We start from the raw sequence: 21,875 nt of genomic DNA on the forward strand, positions 1-21,875 counted from the left end.
ACAGTATGCCCCTTATTGCCCAATATATACACAGTATGTCCCCTTATTGCACATTATGCCCCCACAGTATGGCCCCTTATTGCACACTATGCCTGGCTTGGGTGTTTAGAGGGGGCAAAGGTAGATAGCTAGGGCACTATTGTGGACAAGGAGGTGGTTAGGGACAGGCAGTGCTAGGGGTAAGGACGGGGGTGCACACAGCAGTCAGGGTAAATGGGAATTAATACCAGGCGAAGGGGCCACACAGCTGGGGAGTGACAGGGGCCACAAAGCCAGCCAGTAACACCAATGACAGGGGTCCTTACCATTCAGGATGCTCCTCTACCAGCACCGTTTACACCTGGGCAACTGGTATGCACACCTCCCCAGCTCGGGTCCGACATCCCCACTGAGGCACAGTGAATGGAGAGTGGCTGTGGCGGGATTAGCGTGTGATGGAGAGGGACCGGAGTGAGGCTGAGTAAGCCAGGAACAGAGCGACGAGTGGGCAGCAGCTGCAGAAGGCGCACACAGAGGGAGGAGGAGTTGCAAGCGCCAGGGTGATTCTCGGAGCTGTAGTGAAGAGAATCTGCCGGCGGCGATTGGTTGAGAAGATGCCGCCGGCTGTTATTGGTTTCTGCGGACTGCCCTTTAAGTAGAGCCTTGGGAGAACACGGTTTTATATATATATAAATATATGCACATATATATATATATACACTTTGCTACAAGACTTATGCACACATATATATATAAATATATGCACATATATATATATATATATATGCATAAGTCTTGTAGCAAAGTGTAGTAAACTGCTTTGTGCAAAAAGTGCAATGTGTGCAAAGTGTGCTACTAAAGTGCTGAAATAGACCAATAATTTAACCGTTTAAAATGACCCCATCAGAATGGGGTAACCAGGTGGATAATAAAGTGCAATGTATCCACCTGGTAACCCATTAAAGGTTGATTAGAGGTTGTGATCATTGCTAGGCTGTGTTTTGGATTTTTGCTCAGGTATAAATAAATTGCTATATATATCTTTATTGCACTCTGGGCCTGATTCAGATCCGCTCACGAGTGCTGAGCGCTCGCAAGCAGGTCAATGGTGGCCCAGTGTGCATGCGTACGACGGAGCCGGCTCCGTCGTGCGCATGCGCGAGACCCGGATAGCGACGGGCACACCGTCACTCTGGGTCTCGTACCAAAGGGGGCGTGCTGTCGATGTTGAGTGACAGCATGCCCCCTTTGGAAGGCAGGCCAGGGGAACGCCTACCATCTGGGGCCGGCTCCACTGACATCACAAGTGACCCACAGCTATACGAGCGGAGGCTGCTCTAAAAAACAAGAAGGCCAGCCCTGATTCAGAACGAGCGCTCTGTCAGAGCATCCGGCTCTGAATCAGGGCCTCTGTTCATATCACTGGTATATATTTTGGTATTTATGAAGCACTTTACCATCCCCATTTTGATGGGGTCATTTTAAATGATTAAATTATTGGTTTATTTCAGCACTTTAGTAGCACACTTTGCACACACTGCGCTTTTTTCACAAAGCAGTTTACTACACTTTGCTACAAGATTTATGCACATATATAATATATATATGAACACTACTGCACTTCATTCTTGACCCAGTGGGTTATAAAACGCCATTATACATAAGACACTCTAGTCGCTTAAATCAGTTTCACTTATCAAACTCATTTCTGTGGCATAGACCCCGATGCTATTATTTATATTGGTTCAGCTGACGTTTTCAGAATAGAGAGAAGAGTGGTCTTTGCTAATAAGTAGGTCTGCTCCTGAATTGGGCCGTTCCATACACAGTTTACACACACACACATATATATATATATATATATATATATATATATATACACTGTATACATACACACATACATATAAATATTCATACACAGACATATATACCCACATACATGTACAGTATATATTATACATACACACACATATGGTTATATATATATATATATATATATATATATACACACACATACATACACATATATATATATATATTCATACACAGACATATATATATATATATACAAACATACATATGTGTATACACACACGTGTACAGTGTATTACACATACACACATATATATCTAAACACTAACATGCATATGCATTACAAACACACACACACATACCTTGCAGCAGCTGTGGGTTGTAGATGAAGACAGGTCCAGGCACCATGTCATTAGGCTCCTCTCCCTAGCAGGAAGGGAATCACATCATATTGGTCCAGGGCTTAATAATATGATACCCGCTCTCGCGTCTTACAGTTTTGGGTGCTCATAAGCACCACCCTGCGTGTACCACTGGTAACTGAAGGTCAAATGTTTATGAGTAATATAATAACTACTGTATAGGCTATTTAAAAAATAAACTGTTGTCATCAATATTAGAGGAAAAAGACCCTTGGGATGAGAAATGACTGCCGGGTAACCCTTTGTTTTCAAGAGTTTTTCAGGTGCAGCCAGCAGAATAGTTCTAAAACTCCACCACCACCACCAACTATGGGCCATATTCAATATGGGGCGAAAAGTCTGTCATCGGCGATAATTTATCGCTGATGATGTCATTTTCGCCTGTTTCAATTATCCCAATATTCAATTTCAAAGACTTTTCGCCGGTGCGAAAAGTCTTTGTAAAAAAAATGGGTATATGTTTTCTCCATGTAATACATGATGAAAAAGTGCAGAATTGGGGTTTTGGGCTGCAGAATAAAAGAAAATAGCATGCAGCCTTTTTAATGTCCCCTAAAAGTCATCTGTGTCAAAAAAAACATTTTTAAAAAATCCTCAGGACACCCCAAAAAATATACTTTCATTTTGGGGGCAAAAAAAAACAATATTGGGGAAAAAGTTTTAATCTACCGAAAATTATTCAGGGGGGTTTCCCATGTATGCGGCTGGTAGCGGCAGGTGCATTTTCTAGAATGCGGCTGGTAGCGGCAGGTGCATTTTTGAAGAATTTTAAAAAATAACTTTAGGGACTTAAAAATTTTGTACCCATTTTCATGTGTCCCAAATTTGATAGGCATTGTTATTTTTACTCTCCAAAAAAAGCTAAGTGCTATTCTTCACTAGTTCTTCACAGGCGCATTTATGCACCTGCCACGGCTATGTTAAAACCCAGACTATCTTCAGCAGGCCAAATCGGGGGTGCCCAAAGTGATCCCCCATGTCAGAACATCTTTTGGGGGTTGACAGCATTATTTCCCCAAAAACAAACAGCACTTTTTGATACTTACCTTTCCGCCGGGTACAGTTTTCGCCGGATCCAAATTGAATATGGGGATAAGCGGGCATGCGCCCAATACTTTATCCCTGCAAAAAACGGCGATGATGGTGAAAAGTCCGACCTCTGACTTTTCTCTTCAAATTGAATATGGCCCTAAAGAGGACACTGTGACTGTGCGTCATGCTGTTGCTGATACGTACTTCTACTTAAGCCTCTATAATTTATTCAATTTCTAGGTCTGAAAGGTTAAATTCTTTACTATACAAGCTAGCCTTCTATAGTTAATCAGCATGAAACAGCATCCATGATAAAAGATACAAGCGAAACACCATCTGCGTCAGTCCAGCAAGGAGATTTGTCAGTGATGCCACAGAGGCCCTCTTCCAAGCTCAAAAATGTATATGAATTAATGTTTTTTTTAATTACCCTGATTTGTAACTTCAAGCATTTGTCAACATCAATTGATTGTAATAGGAGAAGTAACAGTATCAGCTACAAGTTAGCTACATGAGATGGGCATCATCTATGGTGGTGGGCTGTCTGGTAAAGTATAGCTGGTGCCATCATCAGCTGCCATGCTGCTGTCACATGATCACCTGCTGCTGTTTACTTTCAAAACTCTGAGTGGCAGTTGGGAGTCAGAGACAGTTGGACTGTTGGCAGGATGGCGTCGCATCTGGAGGAAGCCAGGAGCTCAGAGGATGAGGAGTTTTCTATCTACAAGAGAAGAAAGAAGATGATGGTTTTGAAGAAAAGAAAGATATCTGACAGTTTGGAGGAGTCTTGGGCCATCAAGAAGGCCAGAAAGAGGATTTCCACCGAGTCTCGCACGAAAGGAAGGAAGAAGTGCCTGCATGTGGAAAACAGCTCTGATGATGGGAGCCAGGAATTTTTTTCTATGGATTATACCAACCAAAACAGTGATAAGAGGAGGAAGAGAGAGGATCAGATAGAAGAAATTGGCATAGACAGTGGAATGATTGCAGACAGGAAGAGAAGGAAAACATCTGGGGAGTTCATTCGCTTTGGTGACTCTAGAAGGAGACAAGAACGAGCAGGTATGGCCGTATCAATATATAAGACATGACAACCAGTAGACTTGGAATAATACAAACCTTACAAGAAAACAACAAAAACAATCTGGACAGTTTAGACCACTCCCATTATCCACAATTACCACACCCATTTCCTATGAGAATCGCACATCCGACAAATTATGTACCTTTTGCCTGGTGGTAAATATGATAACCTTTATGAAGTAATTATTCAATATTATCTGAGGTAATCATTTATGGCCATCACATGCAGTATAACAATATTAGGATTTGCAGCTGAAATTATGAATATAATTAGAAATATGTGTTTAATTTGGCTATAAGTCTTCTTTATCTGTTATTTTCCATCTCTTGGGTCTCTGTTTACTCAAGTTAGCATGGTCCAAGACTACATCTACTGCCCCTAAAGGGAATGTAATCATGGGTCCCACTTAGGGGTAAGGCCAACCACTAGCGAGGTGATATACTGCCATTAGTGGGGTTGTGGTAATTCCAACGAGAACTTGCTTAATGCTAAAGTGTAGTATATAAAGAAAAACAGTTTCATATATTCTATGAAAAAGAACTACATTAATTTATATGGATAAACATATGCATTAATAAATACAAAAAATGTACTTTGCTGTTCAAGGGACTACCTGGGACTGTCTGTTATTAGTCTTTTTTTATGCAGATAATGATCTCTGTTGCTTTTCCTAAAAATATCATAGTTGGGGCTCTATTCAGCAAACACATTTCTACTAAACAATGCGGATATGAGTGTTACCACATTTTTCAGTACTATTCCCACTATACAGCAATGTGTTACCAGAGAAGATAACGCAATTATCTTCTCCATTAATACCAGCTCGCATAGTATCACACTGTAGAGCGGAAGCCATTGCTCCCTACAGTTCTTTAACATTTTTGCAACTCATCAAGCATCAAAACATTAAATAAAGGTGTAGACGCTTATTTTATATAATGTCATCTCAGAATAGCGTCATATGAAGAAAAATCCTTCTTTCAGCCTGAAAACAACCAGGATAGAGGGATCTTGTACAATCAGTCCCTGTAGCCATTCCCAGCAGTATAATGATACAGATTTGTAAAAAATGCATATATATCTATATATAGCCCATCCCTGAGCTTTTTCATATTGCGCCTCTTTATACACTCCTCTATAGAAACTCCAATTTGGAGTCGGAGGAGCATGTTGGGAAGATAAGCAGTATGTATTCAAGCCAGAGAAGCATCGGGAAGGCTTAAAATGGCGGAAAAATGGGCATGGCCACTTAAAAATGGGGCGTGTCAACATGACACACCCCTTTATCGTCACTCTGACCATTCCTTTCCATATGCACCTTAACCCCAGTAGTGCCCCTTATACAGTACCCCAGTATACAATGTCCCCAGTTGTGGTCCCTCTTATGTAGGCCCATAGTAGTACCCCTTTTACAGTACCCCCAGTAGTGGTCCCCCTTAAGCAGCCCCCCATTAGTTCCCCTTATACAGTACCCCCAGTATGCAATGCCCCCAGTAGTGGTCCCCCTTATGCAGCCCCTTATTCAGTGCCCCCAGTAGCTGTCCCCCTTATGCAGGCCCCCAACAGCGAACCCCCCTATACAGGGCCCCCTGTAGTGGTTCTCCCTATTTAGTGCCCCCAGTAGTGGTCCCCTAGTAGTAGTTTCCCCCTAGTAGTAGTCTCCAGTAGAGGTTTCCCCTCCCGATGCAGTACCCCCAGTAGTAGCCCCCTCAGTAATGGTGCACCCAGTTGTAGCTCCCCCCCAGTAATGGTGTCCCCAGAAGTAGTAGCTCCCCCCCCCAGAAATGGTGTCCCCAGTAGTAGTAGCTCCCACCCAGCAATGGTGCCCCCAGTAGTTGTAGCTCCCCCCAGTAGGTGCCCCCAGTAATGGTGTCCCCAGTAATAGTAGCTCCCCCCCCAGTAATGGTGTCCCCAGTAGTAGTCATCCCCCCCCAGTAATGGTGTCCCCAGTAGTAGTAGCTCCCCCCCAGTAATGGTGTCCCCAGTAGTAGCCCCCCCCCAGTAATGGTGTCCAATGCAAGACTAATCCATATGCACTGTCCATAAGCGGCCCTGCAGCACCACCACTCCAGTCCCTCCACACTACAGAATCCTATCTATTACACTTATCTATGACACCTGACCCTCCCTGGCTGGCAGTCCCAACCAGTCCATAGCATCTCACAGTCACTGAATGGCAGCGCAGCAGCTGACTGAAACACGCACTAACTGTGAGATGCGGTAAGCAAAATCAATTAATTTAATTAGTTTTGCATTGGATTTACATATAGAATATTATGGGATATTATTTAAAACAAAAACGCTGTGCTGCTACTGCCATATATATATAATATAAAAAAATGGGTATAAGCAGAGGGTGGCTTTAAAATGGTCTATCTATCTCATAACTATCTATCTAATATCTATCTATCTATCTCAAATATATCTATATAATATCTATCTAATATCTATCTGTCTATCTCATAGCTATCTATCTACAGTATCTACTCTATCTATCTATCCATCCATCTCATATTTATCTATCTACAGTATCGATCTATCTATCTAACTCATATTTATCTTTCTATCTCATATCTATCTATATCACACCTACATACCTCCCAACCGAATGCGGGACATCCCGTTTTTCTGGGACTGTCCCGCTGTCCCACCCGCGGGCCGTAGTGTCCCACGGTGGGGGGGAAGTTGGGGAGACCACAAACCGCTCTCCCAAAGCACGTCCCCCAAAGTGACAATAACGGGGGAAGTTGCGAGGCTCTTTCCCATTTTCCATAGACACCTAGCTAAGTTAGAATGTTGGGAGGTATGCATCTATCTATGTCATATCTGTCTCATCTATTTATCTATGTCTCCTATATCATATTTATCTCTCTATCTATGTCATATCTATCTATCTATCTATCGTGGGGTCCTGGGCAAGTTATAGATGATAATGTAGTTACTTCTGCAACACATGACTTGCAGTAGTGCTGTTGGCATTATGTGGCAATACAGGGGTGACAAAGGCTGATTGTCTCTGTAATATGTATGGGGGTATCTCTGTTCAGTGTATAGCTAATATATATATGGGGGTATCTCTGTTCAATGTATAGCTGTAACTTATGTTTTGGCAAATGCAGGGGAGATATGTGTGGGCGAGGGGGGCGAGGGGGGCCCCCAGAGATATCAGTGTACCAGGCCCCAAGATTTCTGTTGGTGGCCCTGCCCATGGCTCAACTGAAGATATACCCTTAGTGACCTTCTGTAGCTTCTTTTCTGCTGTCATGTCCCCCTAATCTGTATATCCTCCCCCTCAGCCTGATGGCCTTAGGTTATATTGTAGGTATGTGATTTATCCCTATGTTATTCATCTGCAGTCCTCTTACCTCTGCAGCTGCCTAGCCCCACCAAGCCTTAAATTGCCCCACCAGCCATAATGCAATCACTAGGTGTCCGAGGGAGGGGGTGATTACTCCTTCTAGATAGAAAATGCAGCATTTCCCTTTTATCATGCATTGTTAGGGGATATCGGGCATAGGGGACTAGATAATGATAACCACACCCAGTGCTGTTACATGGCTATGGAAATAGGATGCTTAATTTAAAGGGGCAGCAGGCATAATTACTATGAGAAAGAGATTGTGCTCTCCTGCATGGGCACCTTACAGCTGCCCACAATAGGTATATGTTTACTGCTGAAGAGTATGTGGTTTTATCCTGTTATTTACATATGGGGCAGGATTTAGTGCAGTAAATGGTTTGTCACAACTAAACCTCTGATATCTTGAATCACAGTTAACATGACCCATTCCATTAAGGCCCCCATACATCAGAGATGGATTGCAGCAATCGTGCAATTTGCAATCGATTGTGTATAAAAATCTGCAATGTATGGGCTTCACAGATCGCAGATTGCAACCAAAAAGTGATTGGAATTGTTAAATCTGATTGTCCAACATGTTGGATTTCACAGATCGATTGTGGCTGTAGATTGCTAGTGTATGGCCATGATCAGCAGATTTGCAGACCGTTACCAGTAAAATGATGGGCCTTTCAAGATTGTCCGATCTGTGTTTTCTGCAATTGATCTGCAAATCACTGAAACAGATCTGTAATGTATGGGCGCAGATTGCTCGATTGGGAAATCCTAAGATCAGGCAATAAATCTTCAAATTGTTCAATTGTGGTTTTCAGATTGCTGTTGTATGGGGGCCTTTAGATACAAAATGCTCTGCTCCTAGGGTCCCACGTAATGTATGATTGCAGTCACCTGTGCTGAACTAGGTAATTGATGAGCCAGGTGTTTCAGCACAGGTGTCTGCAATCATAAATTAAGAGGGAAGTCCAGGAGCAGAGTATTTTATTCCTAATGGAATAGTCACGTTGGAGCATACTTACCGACTTTTCTGCAGGGGGCTTCGGGAGGGGGCTGCCAGGTCCATCCAGCAGGGAGGGTGGGGGCGGTTCAGGTAGGCGGAGCGAGGGCGTGCCGACACGATCGCATCATAGTGGCCCCACCTCCCGATTTAGAATGCCAGTATTACTGGCATTATAAGGCAGGGGGCGGGGCTACTATGACGAAATTCAGCGCGAATCGCGTCATCGCACCCCCGGACCGCCCACTTTTGCGGGTTTGCGAGGTGCCGGAGGCCATTCCGGGTGGACTTGCCTAGTCTTGCGGGGTAAAACAAAAAGTATTCCCCCAGCACTCAGAATGAAATCAGCAATAAGATTTGAAAAACTACATGGTGGTAGATAATTCAGAGATCTCAGTTGCATATATTTGCAAAGATATGGCTAAGCCTCCGGACCTCTGATACCGGAGGTCCCTATCACTTGGTCAGAATCTGGGGTGCAGAACCCCAAAAAAGCAGATTGAGCAGCTTCCAACTTCTGTATTGAGAGGCATAGATGGGACCAGCGTTAGGAGGGCGTGCTGGTTCTTGTAGTGCCATTAGGAGGACTTAGGGGTGACTCCAAGGTAAGCTAGCTCTCAATTCAGGTATATTTGTATGTGCCATTATCATGTGGCCTTATATGTATCAGAGACACCGTGACGCGGCCTGGAGGCTTAGCCATATCTTTGCAAATATATGCAACTGAGATCTCTGAATTATCTACCACCATGTAGTTTTTCAAATCTTATTGCTGATTTCATTCTGAGTGCTGGGGGAATACTTTTTGTTGTTTCTTGTATAGACTAACCCCTCCCTTACATGCACCTGTGTGATATTACTGAAGTGATTGAGCAGCTTCCAACTTGTATTTCTAGTCTTGCGGGGTGCCGGGAGCAGCACCCGATTATCGGGAGAGTTCTGGGAGAGTAGACAAGTATGCGTTGGAGGGTCTGAGTTAAGCTGTCAGTAACCCGGGTTATATGAATAACTAGCATAATACATTCTGTTTGCTGCAACAAACTTTGCTGCATCTGTAAAACCATAATCTTTTACCACCTTAAATAAACTGGTTAATTACAAGCATGATTACAGCTGACTGCATGCAGCTGGATAATGATCATGTGTCTGGTTTTAAATGCAGAGTGCAATGCGAGTTGGCCATAATAGCTCCAGCATTGCATATATGGAACTAAGGGCCTGAAACAGCATGGATCGCAATTGCATACGCATATCGGTCAATGGTGCATACTGCGCATGCACCGCAGTACGCATGTGAAGGTTAGCATTGCATTTACACACGCAGATAGAAAGCCATCGCAGAGTGAGTGATGGGATGTCAGTGTTTGGGGGTGGTGACGAGGGAGTGGTAGGAGAAACCCAGGCGTGCCTGTCCGTTTGAACGCCATTACATGGGTGTGCATACATTAGCTACTGTGACGACATATGCAGCCTGAGTACTCACTGCATGCAACGGAACTTGCAATTCCTGAGACAGGAAAGATTCAGTATATAGGAAAGATTCCTGGACTGCACACCCTGAATATATATATATATGCAGCTGTGGCTGCTCTTAACTATTTCTTTTACACTTCACTTTTCCTATTATGGCGGTGCCCTAAGGTGGCTTAGCTGGGCTAGTTTGGGGGTGTCGTGCGATCTGGATTTGACCCCTAGTATGTTAGGGACCTACCCTAAAGAGGTTACCTGGATATGGTGGGTAGGCCCATAACCTTGGCCATGATTATGCGAAAAGCTCTATCGATTGCAAAATTTGATTGCAAATGTATTTATATATAATTAGTAATTTGGGGTTGTGCACCTGTGATCTGTTTGTTTCAATTCCTGGGACAGGTCAGACCTGCTGTAATTCTGTTAGAGGGGCCGATGTTACTCATTGTTACCGCTTTATACGCAGGACTGAGAGGTATTACGGATGTGAGAAAGCGGTAGTGGGCGTCTCTATGCTGGCTGAGTGGTTGCAAACATTAGCATATTTTGCAGCAGAACTGCATGCATTATCACAGCTGCGATCGCAATAGCGATATATAATAAATCAGGCCCTAAATACAGATATCACCCACACACTGAGTTGTATGCATCCTTGTGACTGGACTGCTACAATCTGTACCCTTGGCTTCATAGCTGTCATTATTTTCAGTTCTCACTTGTGTCAGCCCTTTCCCTGGTGCAAGAGATCCTCCTGAATATACAGGTGTATTTACACATATGCACAATCCCTGCATAGCCCACAATTATGTGGAGATGCTCCTAATAAGCTATGTCTACTTGTTACTCATAGAGGAAACAATTCCATTGTAAGATGTTTCATTGTAGTTCCGGGGAGTATTTTAAATGTCAATACCCTTTAGCCACAACAAAATGGAGCACAGCATACAATCTGACCTCTACATTAATGAAATACTTGGGGTATAACTGAATACTTTATAGCGTTTTTTATGTATTTAGGTCTGTTTACTGTAATATGCTCCCCCTTGAGTTGCTGCAACTCCACATACTATTGCATGTTACCAGGGCCGGCTCGAGGAGGAGTCACGCCCTGTGTGGAGAGGGAATACGATGCCCCTCACCATGCGCTCGGTAAAGTCGTGAGCGCCCAAAAAGGAGGCGTGGCCTAATTATCGTAGACCATGCCCCCTAAGTGACGCTAATTGGGGACGTGCCTGTATGGCACGTCTCCCATTTAACGTCTGGCTGGGGGCAAGCCCAGCACTCCTTCAGTAGCTGGGCTGCCCCCAGCCCTCTTCCTGCACTGTATTGTCCATTACTTTTCTATGAGGCCGGCACAGCTGCAGCGGTGGGAGTGCCCAACTTCCCGACCACCAACGGGATACTTCGGGTGGAACTGCAGGGCAGTGCCCAAAAAATGTGACTGTCCTGCTGAAAATCGGGAAGGTTGGCAGGGGTGTGCCCTCAATGGGGTGGCACCCCTCTTCGACTGCAATGGTTGAACATGCCTCGTACCGGCCCTGCATGTTGCTTTAGCCTTGACATCTCATCTTGTGCTAATCCCTACTAACTACAATAGGTGCAAAGGGTACACCTGCTTTAGGGCCCAGTGCTGAGGGGGGCTGATCTACCTTGTCAAAGTTATAGGTGTTATATTTTTTACCATTGGGCAGTCTCTGACTTGAGCATGAAGGGCCCACCAGGGGAATGCAGTGATAGGGGCCCATATTTGGGGTTGTTGCCAGCCTCCACAGAGGCTTGGCTAACCATTAAGATTGCATGGTCTGAGTCCCTTAAAGAATCTATATAGTAAATACTGCTAATGCATGCAAGATAATGTACAAGATTAATAACAGCAATGCATTGTAGAAAATACATCATAGTCCTATGCAGTATAATTTAACATATGTATAATTAATAATTCAAGTGTACAGTCTGGAACCTGAGCACTAGAGAAGAGGGTAGGCCCTTGGGCAGTGGGGCCCACCAGGGGTCTACCCTGTACCATTGTGGGCCAGTCCTACACTGCCATTGGGTGCTACATAGGGGTCTTCTCAAAGTTTTGCTATGGGATCTTCAAATACCTAGTTACACCCCTGGCCCCACCTACAGTTTATATGGCAAAGGCCCCTGGCAAAATAAGGGACTAGCACTCCTCCCTCACAGTTATAGTACATTATTCCTACACAATATAATGTATAAAGTGCAATATAGCCCACAGGGGACAATTGTGCCTTCACATTGCCATTAATAAATAAGACATATTCTAGAGACAACCAGGGTTACAGAGAGTTTTCAGGCATGCAGTTGTATGGGGATACGGGAAGTTACACACTGCGCAGCAGCACAGGCGCATTGTCAGGACTTGGGGCAGTCAGCACAGAATGCCGGCAGTGCGAGTGATCACGGTATACAGCGCTTACTGCTCAGTCATTTCACATCTCCCATTCTGGGATCAACATAACCAACATAACCACTGTGGATCCCATGTAACCATCCCCAATAAATAAATATACCTTCCATCCTATAAAGCCCATAATAACATCAATATTTAATAAATAACCCTCATCCCCACCTTAAATTAATAGACATTGCCAAGATGCCACTATTATATTAATATCCCTCATCATTAAATGAACAGTTCCCATCCACTGCTAAATGATTACCCCACCACACCAATAAATTAATAGCCCAGCCCACATCCCCATTACATTAAATAATATCTCCACACTAATAAATAGCCAAGTCCTCTATCCAATAACATTAAATTACTAACCCACAAAATAATAATAAAATGAATAGCTCAGTCCCCTGCTTTAAAACAGTCTTCCTGCAGCCTGAGCTCAAGGGGCTTAGGGATGCTGTGTATTCTCGTCTCTCCCCATTTACATGCACTGCTCACCTGGCCAGCCCCGCAGGATTGCCCACTCACTGCTGCTGCTGGCTTTTTGCAGGGCTGATAAGTGTAAGTAAAATTATGTTATACAGTTATAAAAATGGTGTGTATATATATATATATATATATGTATATACATATATATGTATATATATATCACTATAAACTTTTTTTTACCTGTATGAAACTCTTCTTTTAAATTGTTCCAAAAATTGATTTATTAAATAATCAAATTATGTAAATAAGAACTATTACCCTTATTCAATATAATGTCATTAATAATCTACATATTTATTAATTGCGTTTTACTAAATCAGGTGTAAATAGTTATTTACATAACTATTTGATCATTTAAAAAAATCAATAATTTTGGGGTCATTTTTGGAAAATATTAGCCAATTAAATTGTTAAGCAATGCGGCCCACTGAGGATATCCCAGATACACGGATGGTCAGCCAATCCAGCTATTATACAAATAATATTAAGCAACTGACTGGCACAAGGTGATGCAATATGACACCAGCCTGAGGTGCAAATACCCCTCCACAGCCCATCCCTGGCCATTTTTCCAACAGTAGCAATTGATGACCCACTTTTCTCTGTATGGCTGAGTTTATGTGCTCTCTCTGTACACAACAGTATTCTGACTGCATTAGTTACATAATGGTGTAATACAATAATGTACATGCATTTTACATGTGCCTCTAAAAGCTCTATTTTACTACTATCCGCATTGGGAATGCAGATTGTAGTGTGATATTACTCCGGTCAGCTGACATCCCATACTGCACTGGGACCCAGTCACCTGATGACCGGGCCGCAGTGCAGTAAGGGAGACCAGCTGACCAGAGGGAGGACATCAACGGAGCCCCGAACTCCGGTCCCTGGACTCAGGTAAGTACTTTTTTTTTTTTTTGCAGTGTATCAGCGTGTGGTCTGTTTAGACCACACAGCTGATCACTGGGGCTGACTCCGGGCTCTGCTCAGCATGTTAGAGCGGAGCAGGAGTCTGCTAACCGGGGGAGACCCTGGATATCGCCACCTCCAGGTGGCATTATTATTACAGGGCCTCCCCAGGTATATTTTTCACAATTTATTTTTAGTAACTTGCACACAGATCGCATTTCCCATTCCAATTATGGGAAATGTGATCTGATTACTAAAAATAAGTGATATGTGGGGTTGGAGTAGAATTTTACAAATTCTACTCCAATTGCCCTGTAGTAACTTTAGGTGAAACTAAAATAACGTGAAAAGGGTGTGAAAACACCCTTTTTCACTTAATTTTAGTAAAACTAATGATAATAGAGCCCTAACGCTGAATAGTAAATGTTACATTGTTCACTTTTTTATCCCTATAAGGAGGAAGTGGTGTTCAGGAAGCTGCTCCTGGAGAAACAGTCTCTACATACATCAAGAGGCTGTCCTTCTGCCATCTACTGGGCCAGGGCAGCTTTGGGAAGGTAAGTCCATGTGACTGTGGTTACATAACTCAGGTAACAACTGTGTGACTCAGACATTGTAGTAAAGGAGCCATCATGAATATATTATCATTGTCACTCCATGCACGTCATTAAGCATCACCATAAAGCAGTGGGGCAGGGCCAGATTAAGGCTTCTGGGGGCCCCTTATATTGCGAGGCCCCCTTCAAGCTACACGGAGCTTCCCCCTAAGCCTTCTGCCCTCCTAACCCCAAAGACTGCCGCTGACTTATCTGAGTGATGGCGTGCGGGCGTGACCTCCTCCCGGCAGAGTTGCTGCCTGGTCCTCCAATCGGCGTCATGGACGTAATGTGTCACATGGCGCCGGTGAGAAGACTCGGGAGCCGCTCTGAGCTGTATGCATGGGCACTGTCACTGGACACCTGTTCTCGGCAGGGTCACACTGATCCTGTGTGGGGGCCCCTCCATGTGTGGGGCCCAGGGACGACCGCCCCTGTCGCCCCCCCCTTTCTGCAGTGGGGGCAGGACTTAATGGCACTATTCCCCTCAGTCACATCATTAATCTGGGAATATTCTGGAGTCTCATTCCAGGAAAGTAGCCGGGTAGGCCTTACTCCTGTGCTGGCTGACTGCATATTACTATTGTCATTTACAGAAACGTCATCCACAGTCTACTCTGTTATAGAATCAAATAATATCTAAAAATTTTTTTTTTTTTCTTTAATGACACTGGAAATACAATATACCGCTAACCTCTAAAGATATGGAGCTACCTGGATACGTATGGAGGTAATAAAATGTAAGTAGAATTATGATTGTGTGTGTATGCCTCTATCACCTGTAGGTCCTGCTGGCTGAGGACTCTCTGACTGGTCAGCGACTGGCAGTGAAGGTCATCAAGAAGAGAAAGCTGCTATTGAAGAACCCGGAGCTGGTGTTTGTGGAGCGCAGGGTGCTAGAGGTTGCGTCTGGTAGTGCCTTCCTCATCCATGGTCACCTTGCCTTCCAGACCACGGTACAGTGTATTTCTTATTAGACAAGGATAATTAGTTGGGATTCTTTATTTATATTTACACATTTAACATAAATACAGGATTCATCTCTTCTTGGGTAATAATGTTACTATGAGCCAGTACGCTCACTTGGAGTTGTTGCCATGTTCTCCTAATAAAATGTATTATATGACTATTGTGTGTGTCCAATCAAACAGAACCATCTATTTCTGGGTCTGGAATACGCAAGTGGCGGGGACTTATACCAGTTCCTGCAGAGGAAAGGCTGCTTGGACATCACCAGCGCAACGTAAGCACCTCAAATACAACAGACATGTACTGAAATGAACTGTAACAGGGTGTGCAGAGATAGGGACAGTATAAAGGTTGTACTCCTTTCATATATTCCCCTTAGTATTTCCTACCCCTACACCTTTACCCAAAGCTGGGATGCTAGATGGCCCAGCAGCTAACATTACTGGGTACATTGTCCTTATCAATAGAGCTTGTTTAAGATAATAATACTCAGTTTTGAGCTGCATTACATCTGCATTGAAAGGATTTAGACTTAAATAAAATGCAGACTTTAATGTACATGCCCCCAACCCATACACCTGGGCCATCCTCTCCAGGGAATGGCAAATGTTCAATGTAATCTTTTCATTAAGGTATGGTCTGATCACCTTAATTTGGTCTTCATGTGGAATGTGAGTATGGATAGAATAACATGCAGGGGCACAGAGAGAAGGGGGAGCAGATACTAATTACCGGGGCCTGAACTTGTTTGAGGGGCTTGGCAGGGTGCCTGGGCCAGCTGTCGAGGGGGATAAACACCCCCCTTTGCAGGTGCACATAGTATTTTCCACAATTTTTTTTCAGGGGGATTTGACCACACCCCCTATATATCTCCTGGTCCCACCATTGTATGATAGCCCTGCTAACATATGGCCTATTTGATCATGGAATGTCATGCATATATATCAATGTGCTGATCATGTGGGGGCATAGTCCTGAGAATGTGTCAGTGATAACAGGGTATCATGTGACAGGGGCAGTGTTATGACATGAGGGGGTAAGTGGGGATATCAGGTTTTCTACCTTTTTCTAATGTCAACAAGTTACAGTCATTTCCTCTCTTTAAGATTCTACGCAGCTGAGATCACATGTGGTGTACAACACCTGCACTCTAAGGGTATCATCCATCGGTAATTATACTAATAATTCCAATTTCATACATAATCAGGTCACAGTGATGTGCACTTTCTTATTACGCTTAAAGTAAGAACTGAAATCACTGTAATCACTAGGTGGCGCTGTCTGCAAAATGTGACTCCTGTAATACTACTGATAATTCATGTACAGTATATATTTCTCACTAGGCAAAACAGTTCTCATTTATTATAAATCTTTCTTTTTAGAGACCTAAAGCCAGATAACATCCTGATGGCAGAGTCTGGTCATCTGAAAATTGCTGATTTCGGCCTGGCAATCGATAACATCTTTGGTGACCAGACAGCCACAGCCTACGCTGGAACCCCTGGATATATGGCACCAGAGGTGAGGGGTGTAATATATTATTACTATCAGCAGCATATGCTCCGGCTTACGCCTGGCAGATGTCACATACACTTAATATATTATTAATCAATGCTTTTTGCCATTTGTTTTGACTGCAAACTACAGTGTATACATCACTTTTAGGCATAAAATTTAAAAATCTTTTTTAAAACATAGAAAAAACAATGGTTACACCACACACAAATAAAACATTATGGGCCTAAGTCAGAGGTGGGAGCAGACGTGACTGTGTCTTTGGTGATCGCCCGTATGTGATACTATGTAATGCCACTGCACAGCCCTTCCCTGGTGTACATCTGTGTATTTGCAAGGACTGAGACGTCACTATGGGCATATGTAGATGCTGTAATACTGCCTGGTGCATCTGTAGTCACCACCATCGGTCACACCATAGAAACTTATACCAGCCCTATGGCAGGTGCAGATTATACAAGTATGGCCTCGCTGTGAGTGATTGAGCACCCATGTACACAAACACATTACTGACATGCCCATAACGCAGACCATCTCTGTGCATCTGTTTAGCCACCTCCCAGTCACCACCCAGGAATGCCAACCACTTCTCCTAGACATGTCTGATGGTGTGCGGCTCATCAGTGTCTTTGTGCGCACACACTGTGTAACACATGCGCCGTAGGAGTTTTAGGGATTTTCGGGTAAGCGCAGTAGTAAAACATTGCCCAACTCTGTGACCATCGGCATTGCGTCCAATCAGGCCCTATATGTCCCGTCAGCATAAGTGGTGCATTCGCCATCATTCATTGACAAGTGGGTCGCTAGTGCTGGTGATCATCATCATCAGTGAATGTGCACACGTCCCTGACCTACCCCAAATAATAATTCTGGCCTCCATCTGTTCATAGCTGGGTCATCACACCTTTATTATACTCTTAATAAGAGCGTCACTGACCTGCCTACCCAGGAGCAAGCATGTGTGACAGCAGTGCTGGGGAAGTACTCTGTGGCACCCTGTGCCAGCCCCGCCCCTGAATATGTGACTTCATGGTGTTACGACACTCCAGGCAGCTCTACAGGCTGCAGGGTGTGTGTTTGTAGTGACCAGGCACCCTGCAAGCCAAATACAGGAGCCTGGGACAGAGACAGTGCCATACCAAGGGCCCTGCACAATGTCACTGCTCACACTTCCCTAATAACATCACTGAGTGGCAGATTCACTGTGAGTTCTGTCCGTGGAAGTCACAGCTAAGGATGGCCATCGACCATCGATATTTAACAAGCATTAAGAATTACTACCAATGGGCAACGGTTTTGCTATCGATTGCAGAGAGCCAATGGAGCTCAATGTTTTTTTCTTCTACAGAGAGACAAGGAGCTTAGCTGCGCCCCCTGGTAGCCTGCTAAGTCCCACCCCACGTTTTATATTGGCCCGCGACCCACTATTTACTAGGCAGCAGTGGCCATCAAGTGGTGCAAACCATCAATGGTTTTCCATAGATGTTTTGTTTTGCACCATCGATGGTTATCATCGATGGCACATGGAAGGTGACCATCAATAGAAAGCCCTATATGACCATTCCTAGTCACGGTTGTGACGTTTTTAGCCACTTCAAGCAATTTGCGGCAAAGACTCAGCTAATAGAATGCTGCCCAAAGTGTTACCTACTGAAAGAGGTGGGATGATAATAGCAAAGAGCTAGTGCCAATGAGACACAGACACATGGCATATAGTAGATAATGATAGAGTAACAATGTGCTATAATATCTCTCTTATGGTAGATGCTGGCAGGAGAGGAGTACAACGCTGGAGTGGATTGGTATTCATTTGGTGTCATCATTAATGAAATGTTTACCGGAACCCGTCGCTACCATCCCAGACGGTTCCACAAGGCAGGAGCTGTGGCTAAAGACATCGTTAAGCAGCTCCTGTGTAAAAATCCATCCAGGCGTTTGGGAGTCACCGGAAACATCCGCCAGCATCCTTTGTTCCAGCGTATGGATTGGGTCTCGCTGGAAGCCCTTAGACTCCCACCACCACATGTCCCTGACCCAGTAAGTATAGGAAAAAAAGCAGTTTTGCACAATTAATGCATTTAAAGATAATAAGGGTCATTTACAAATATAATAAAAAGATGGTCATCTATCATTTTTTGATGAGAGGACATCGCTCAGCCTATCCACATGGTGAGCACTGTGGCATTACCTGCTTTATTAAGCTAGTGAAATAACTGCAATCACACTGCACCCATATGTAGTAAGTGATTTCATGTACATTATTATATTGAGTCCAGCCACTGTCAACATGGAACTCCGGAGAGCTAAGTATTGAACATGGGTGCAGGGTGTGGGGTCAGGGCAGCTACTAGGGGGGCACGTGCCCTTGACGCTGGTCTTGGGGGCACTGAGAACAGGCTGCTGAGCGGGGGCCTAAGGTACCTGGCTGTTAGTGTGGGTTTGGAGCTGCACGCCGGGACTGGCAGGCAGCCGCCCGCTGCCCTGCAGAGACACAGAGCTGCAATCATTCTCATGTAGCGCCAATCGAGAGCCAATCAGAGCTCGTGGACCAGCTGCAAATCAGCAGCGGCTGCCGGTCTGCAAGCTCTGATAGGCCCGTGACCGGTGTCACATTTGAATGATGGTGGTGTTTGTTTCTCAAGGGCTGTGGACGGTTGCCTGCCAATGCAGGCATGTGACCCCAAATCTTTAGCTGGAAATCAAGCTTGCCAATGCGGCGTGCAGCTCCAACTTTTAGGGTGAGGGGCTTCAAATCCTGGGAACAAGGTGAGAGACTTCGGGGAAGGAAGGGGGACATAAATGTGTAAGGTGCATTATGGTGGGTTAATGTGTAAAGGGTATTACTGTGGCATAATGTGTAAGAGGGCATTATTATGGCATAATGTGTAAGGGGCATTACTGTGGCATAATGTGTAAGGGGTATTAAGGTGGCTTACTGTCTAAGGGGCATTACTGTGGCATAATGTGTAAGGGACATTACTGTGGTATAATGTGTTGTGGGCATTACTGTGTTGCGTAATGTAATACATGAAACCACACACCCTTTACAGGAGTGCACATGCATTGCACGTAAAAAAATGTCGTCTTTGTTGTTTTTTTGGGGGGGAGGGGCCAAATTACTGCCTTCCCGCGGGTGAGAAAAATCCTAGTTTTGGCCCTGGTATGGTTTGAGCCCCAGTAGACTTTGCAGCCTACAATATATGCACCGCACACCCCGCACCCTTTATAGAGAGGCCACTGAGCAGAACCACACTACACTAGTCTGTGCTATCAGCGGATCCATAGATACATGTCACATCTTACTTTTTTCTAACACTTTTAGCTTTTATGAATTTGAAATCAGATTTTAGTACATGGATGTTTATTTGTCTCTTCTTCCTGTAGCCCACCATTGAACACAGCTCCCGAGGATGTAACATCGAGGAGATGGAAGCAGCAGAGGCTCAGATAACACCACTGAGCTCAATGGACCAGGAGCTGTTCAGAGGGTTCTCATATGTGGGCTCCAACTGGAGGACCTTCCCCAGAACACCAGCCTTCCACCTGCATGGAGCGAGATGGCCTAACACCTGGAAGATTGTTATGGAACGAAGAGATGGTTTTAAGCTGATGGTTTTCGTATTCATGTTTATATTTTATGTGTATATTCTCTATATAAGTTAAGAGTATAATTTTAACACATTTTCTTTTCTATTCTTCTGAGGTCACCTCTGAGGATGTGCTCTACAGATTATGTCACCACCTCCCAGCAGGAATAGTCTAGACTTCTCGCTGGATGAAGAAGGTAAATTCTAAGAGGGCTCATGTCTGTCACTCAGCAAATCAGTTGATTGATGCTGATGATAATATTGAACTTTGAGTTTTTATAGTCAGCTCCTCTATGAAAGTGTCTTAATTATTAAATTCATACACAGCCATGGTTGTTCATGAGATCTCAGTTGGCATTTTAATATAGAGTACCCCATACTTCAATCTCTGTAATTCAAAATCAGGCCCCATATCTCTGATAACATTATAATGTAGAATATTCCCCTCCTTACCAATCTCTGCAATAATGCTAAATGAGACCGTAGATCTCTAGCAGCACAATATAATATACATAATATAATACAGCATAATATAATTTAAATCTACCTTCTATATAATATAATATAAAATCAGATCTCTGAAATAATTATGAGACTGAGCCAGGGCCGTTTCTAGAGAGGAGGGGGCCCGTGTGCAGTCTCCGACACGGGCCCCCTCCTCTCCGCCCGGCGGCCGGCAGCCCACTGAGCTGTTCGCGGCCAGCGCTGGAGTTATAGACTCTGGGCACTGCAGCGGCGTCCATTTTCCCTGTACTGCGCATGCGCGAACAACCGGAAAATGTCCACCGTGGCCATTTTCCAGTCGTTTTACAGCGTAGGACCCCCGCACCGATGTGGGACTCCGGAGAGGTACGTAATATTATGGGTGCAGGGTGTGCGGTGCATGGCCCCCTTGGACCCAGGGGCCCATGTTCCCCGCAAACACCCTGCACCCATTATAGATACGCTCCTGGACTGAGCCCACTCCCAAAAGTTTATTGGTATCATTATTATGGAATTAGATCACATATCTGTAGGGTGAAACAATTAAATAACTTGCCCCTCCTGTGGTGTCTTGCTGTCTGTCTGTGCACTGTACAGGCCATGTGACAGCAGCCTGCACTCTGATTAGTGGTTAGTTTCAGACATTCACTAATTAAAGTATGGAGACCTCCAGCTACTCCATCTTGTGAATGACCAGCACCATCCACCAATCAGTTTGCTACTGTGTAAGATGATCTCATACCCAGTCACT

The 21,875-nt window shown here is 44.2% G+C and overlaps 1 protein-coding gene and 1 long non-coding RNA gene across 2 annotated transcripts in view; one reads left to right on the plus strand and one right to left on the minus strand.

Annotated features, from left to right (window-relative positions):
* Positions 1-3,588: 3,588 nt before the first annotated feature.
* Positions 3,589-21,875, minus strand: part of LOC148540590 (uncharacterized) — a 31,039-nt gene continuing 12,752 nt past the window's right edge. Inside the window, exon 3 of the long non-coding RNA XR_015868721.1 lies at positions 3,589-3,966. This is a non-coding gene — a long non-coding RNA (uncharacterized LOC148540590). The remainder of the gene's footprint in view (positions 3,967-21,875) is intronic.
* LOC148540591 (protein kinase C delta type-like) lies at positions 3,989-20,849 on the plus strand. Its single transcript, XM_088442858.1, has 9 exons — positions 3,989-4,307; positions 14,431-14,531; positions 15,356-15,526; positions 15,722-15,813; positions 16,646-16,708; positions 16,922-17,060; positions 18,819-19,091; positions 20,439-20,672; positions 20,784-20,849. Exons 1-9 carry the CDS (start codon positions 3,989-3,991, stop codon positions 20,847-20,849), a joined length of 1,458 nt encoding a protein of 485 aa, XP_088298984.1.

The sequence above is a fragment of the Taudactylus pleione genome, unplaced genomic scaffold (genome assembly GCF_031769625.1).
Source record: "Taudactylus pleione unplaced genomic scaffold, aTauple2 ptg000018l, whole genome shotgun sequence".
NCBI classification, from domain to species: domain Eukaryota; kingdom Metazoa; phylum Chordata; class Amphibia; order Anura; family Myobatrachidae; genus Taudactylus; species Taudactylus pleione.

Excerpts from the sequence above, each read along its gene's own strand:
- LOC148540591 (XM_088442858.1), top strand. The coding sequence starts at position 3,989 with ATGGTTTTGAAGAAAAGAAAGATATCTGACAGTTTGGAGGAGTCTTGG. Across the intron at positions 15,527-15,721 it reads ACCTTGCCTTCCAGACCACG|AACCATCTATTTCTGGGTCT; the intron begins GTACAGTGTATT and ends CCAATCAAACAG. Across the intron at positions 16,709-16,921 it reads TCTAAGGGTATCATCCATCG|AGACCTAAAGCCAGATAACA; the intron begins GTAATTATACTA and ends CTTTCTTTTTAG.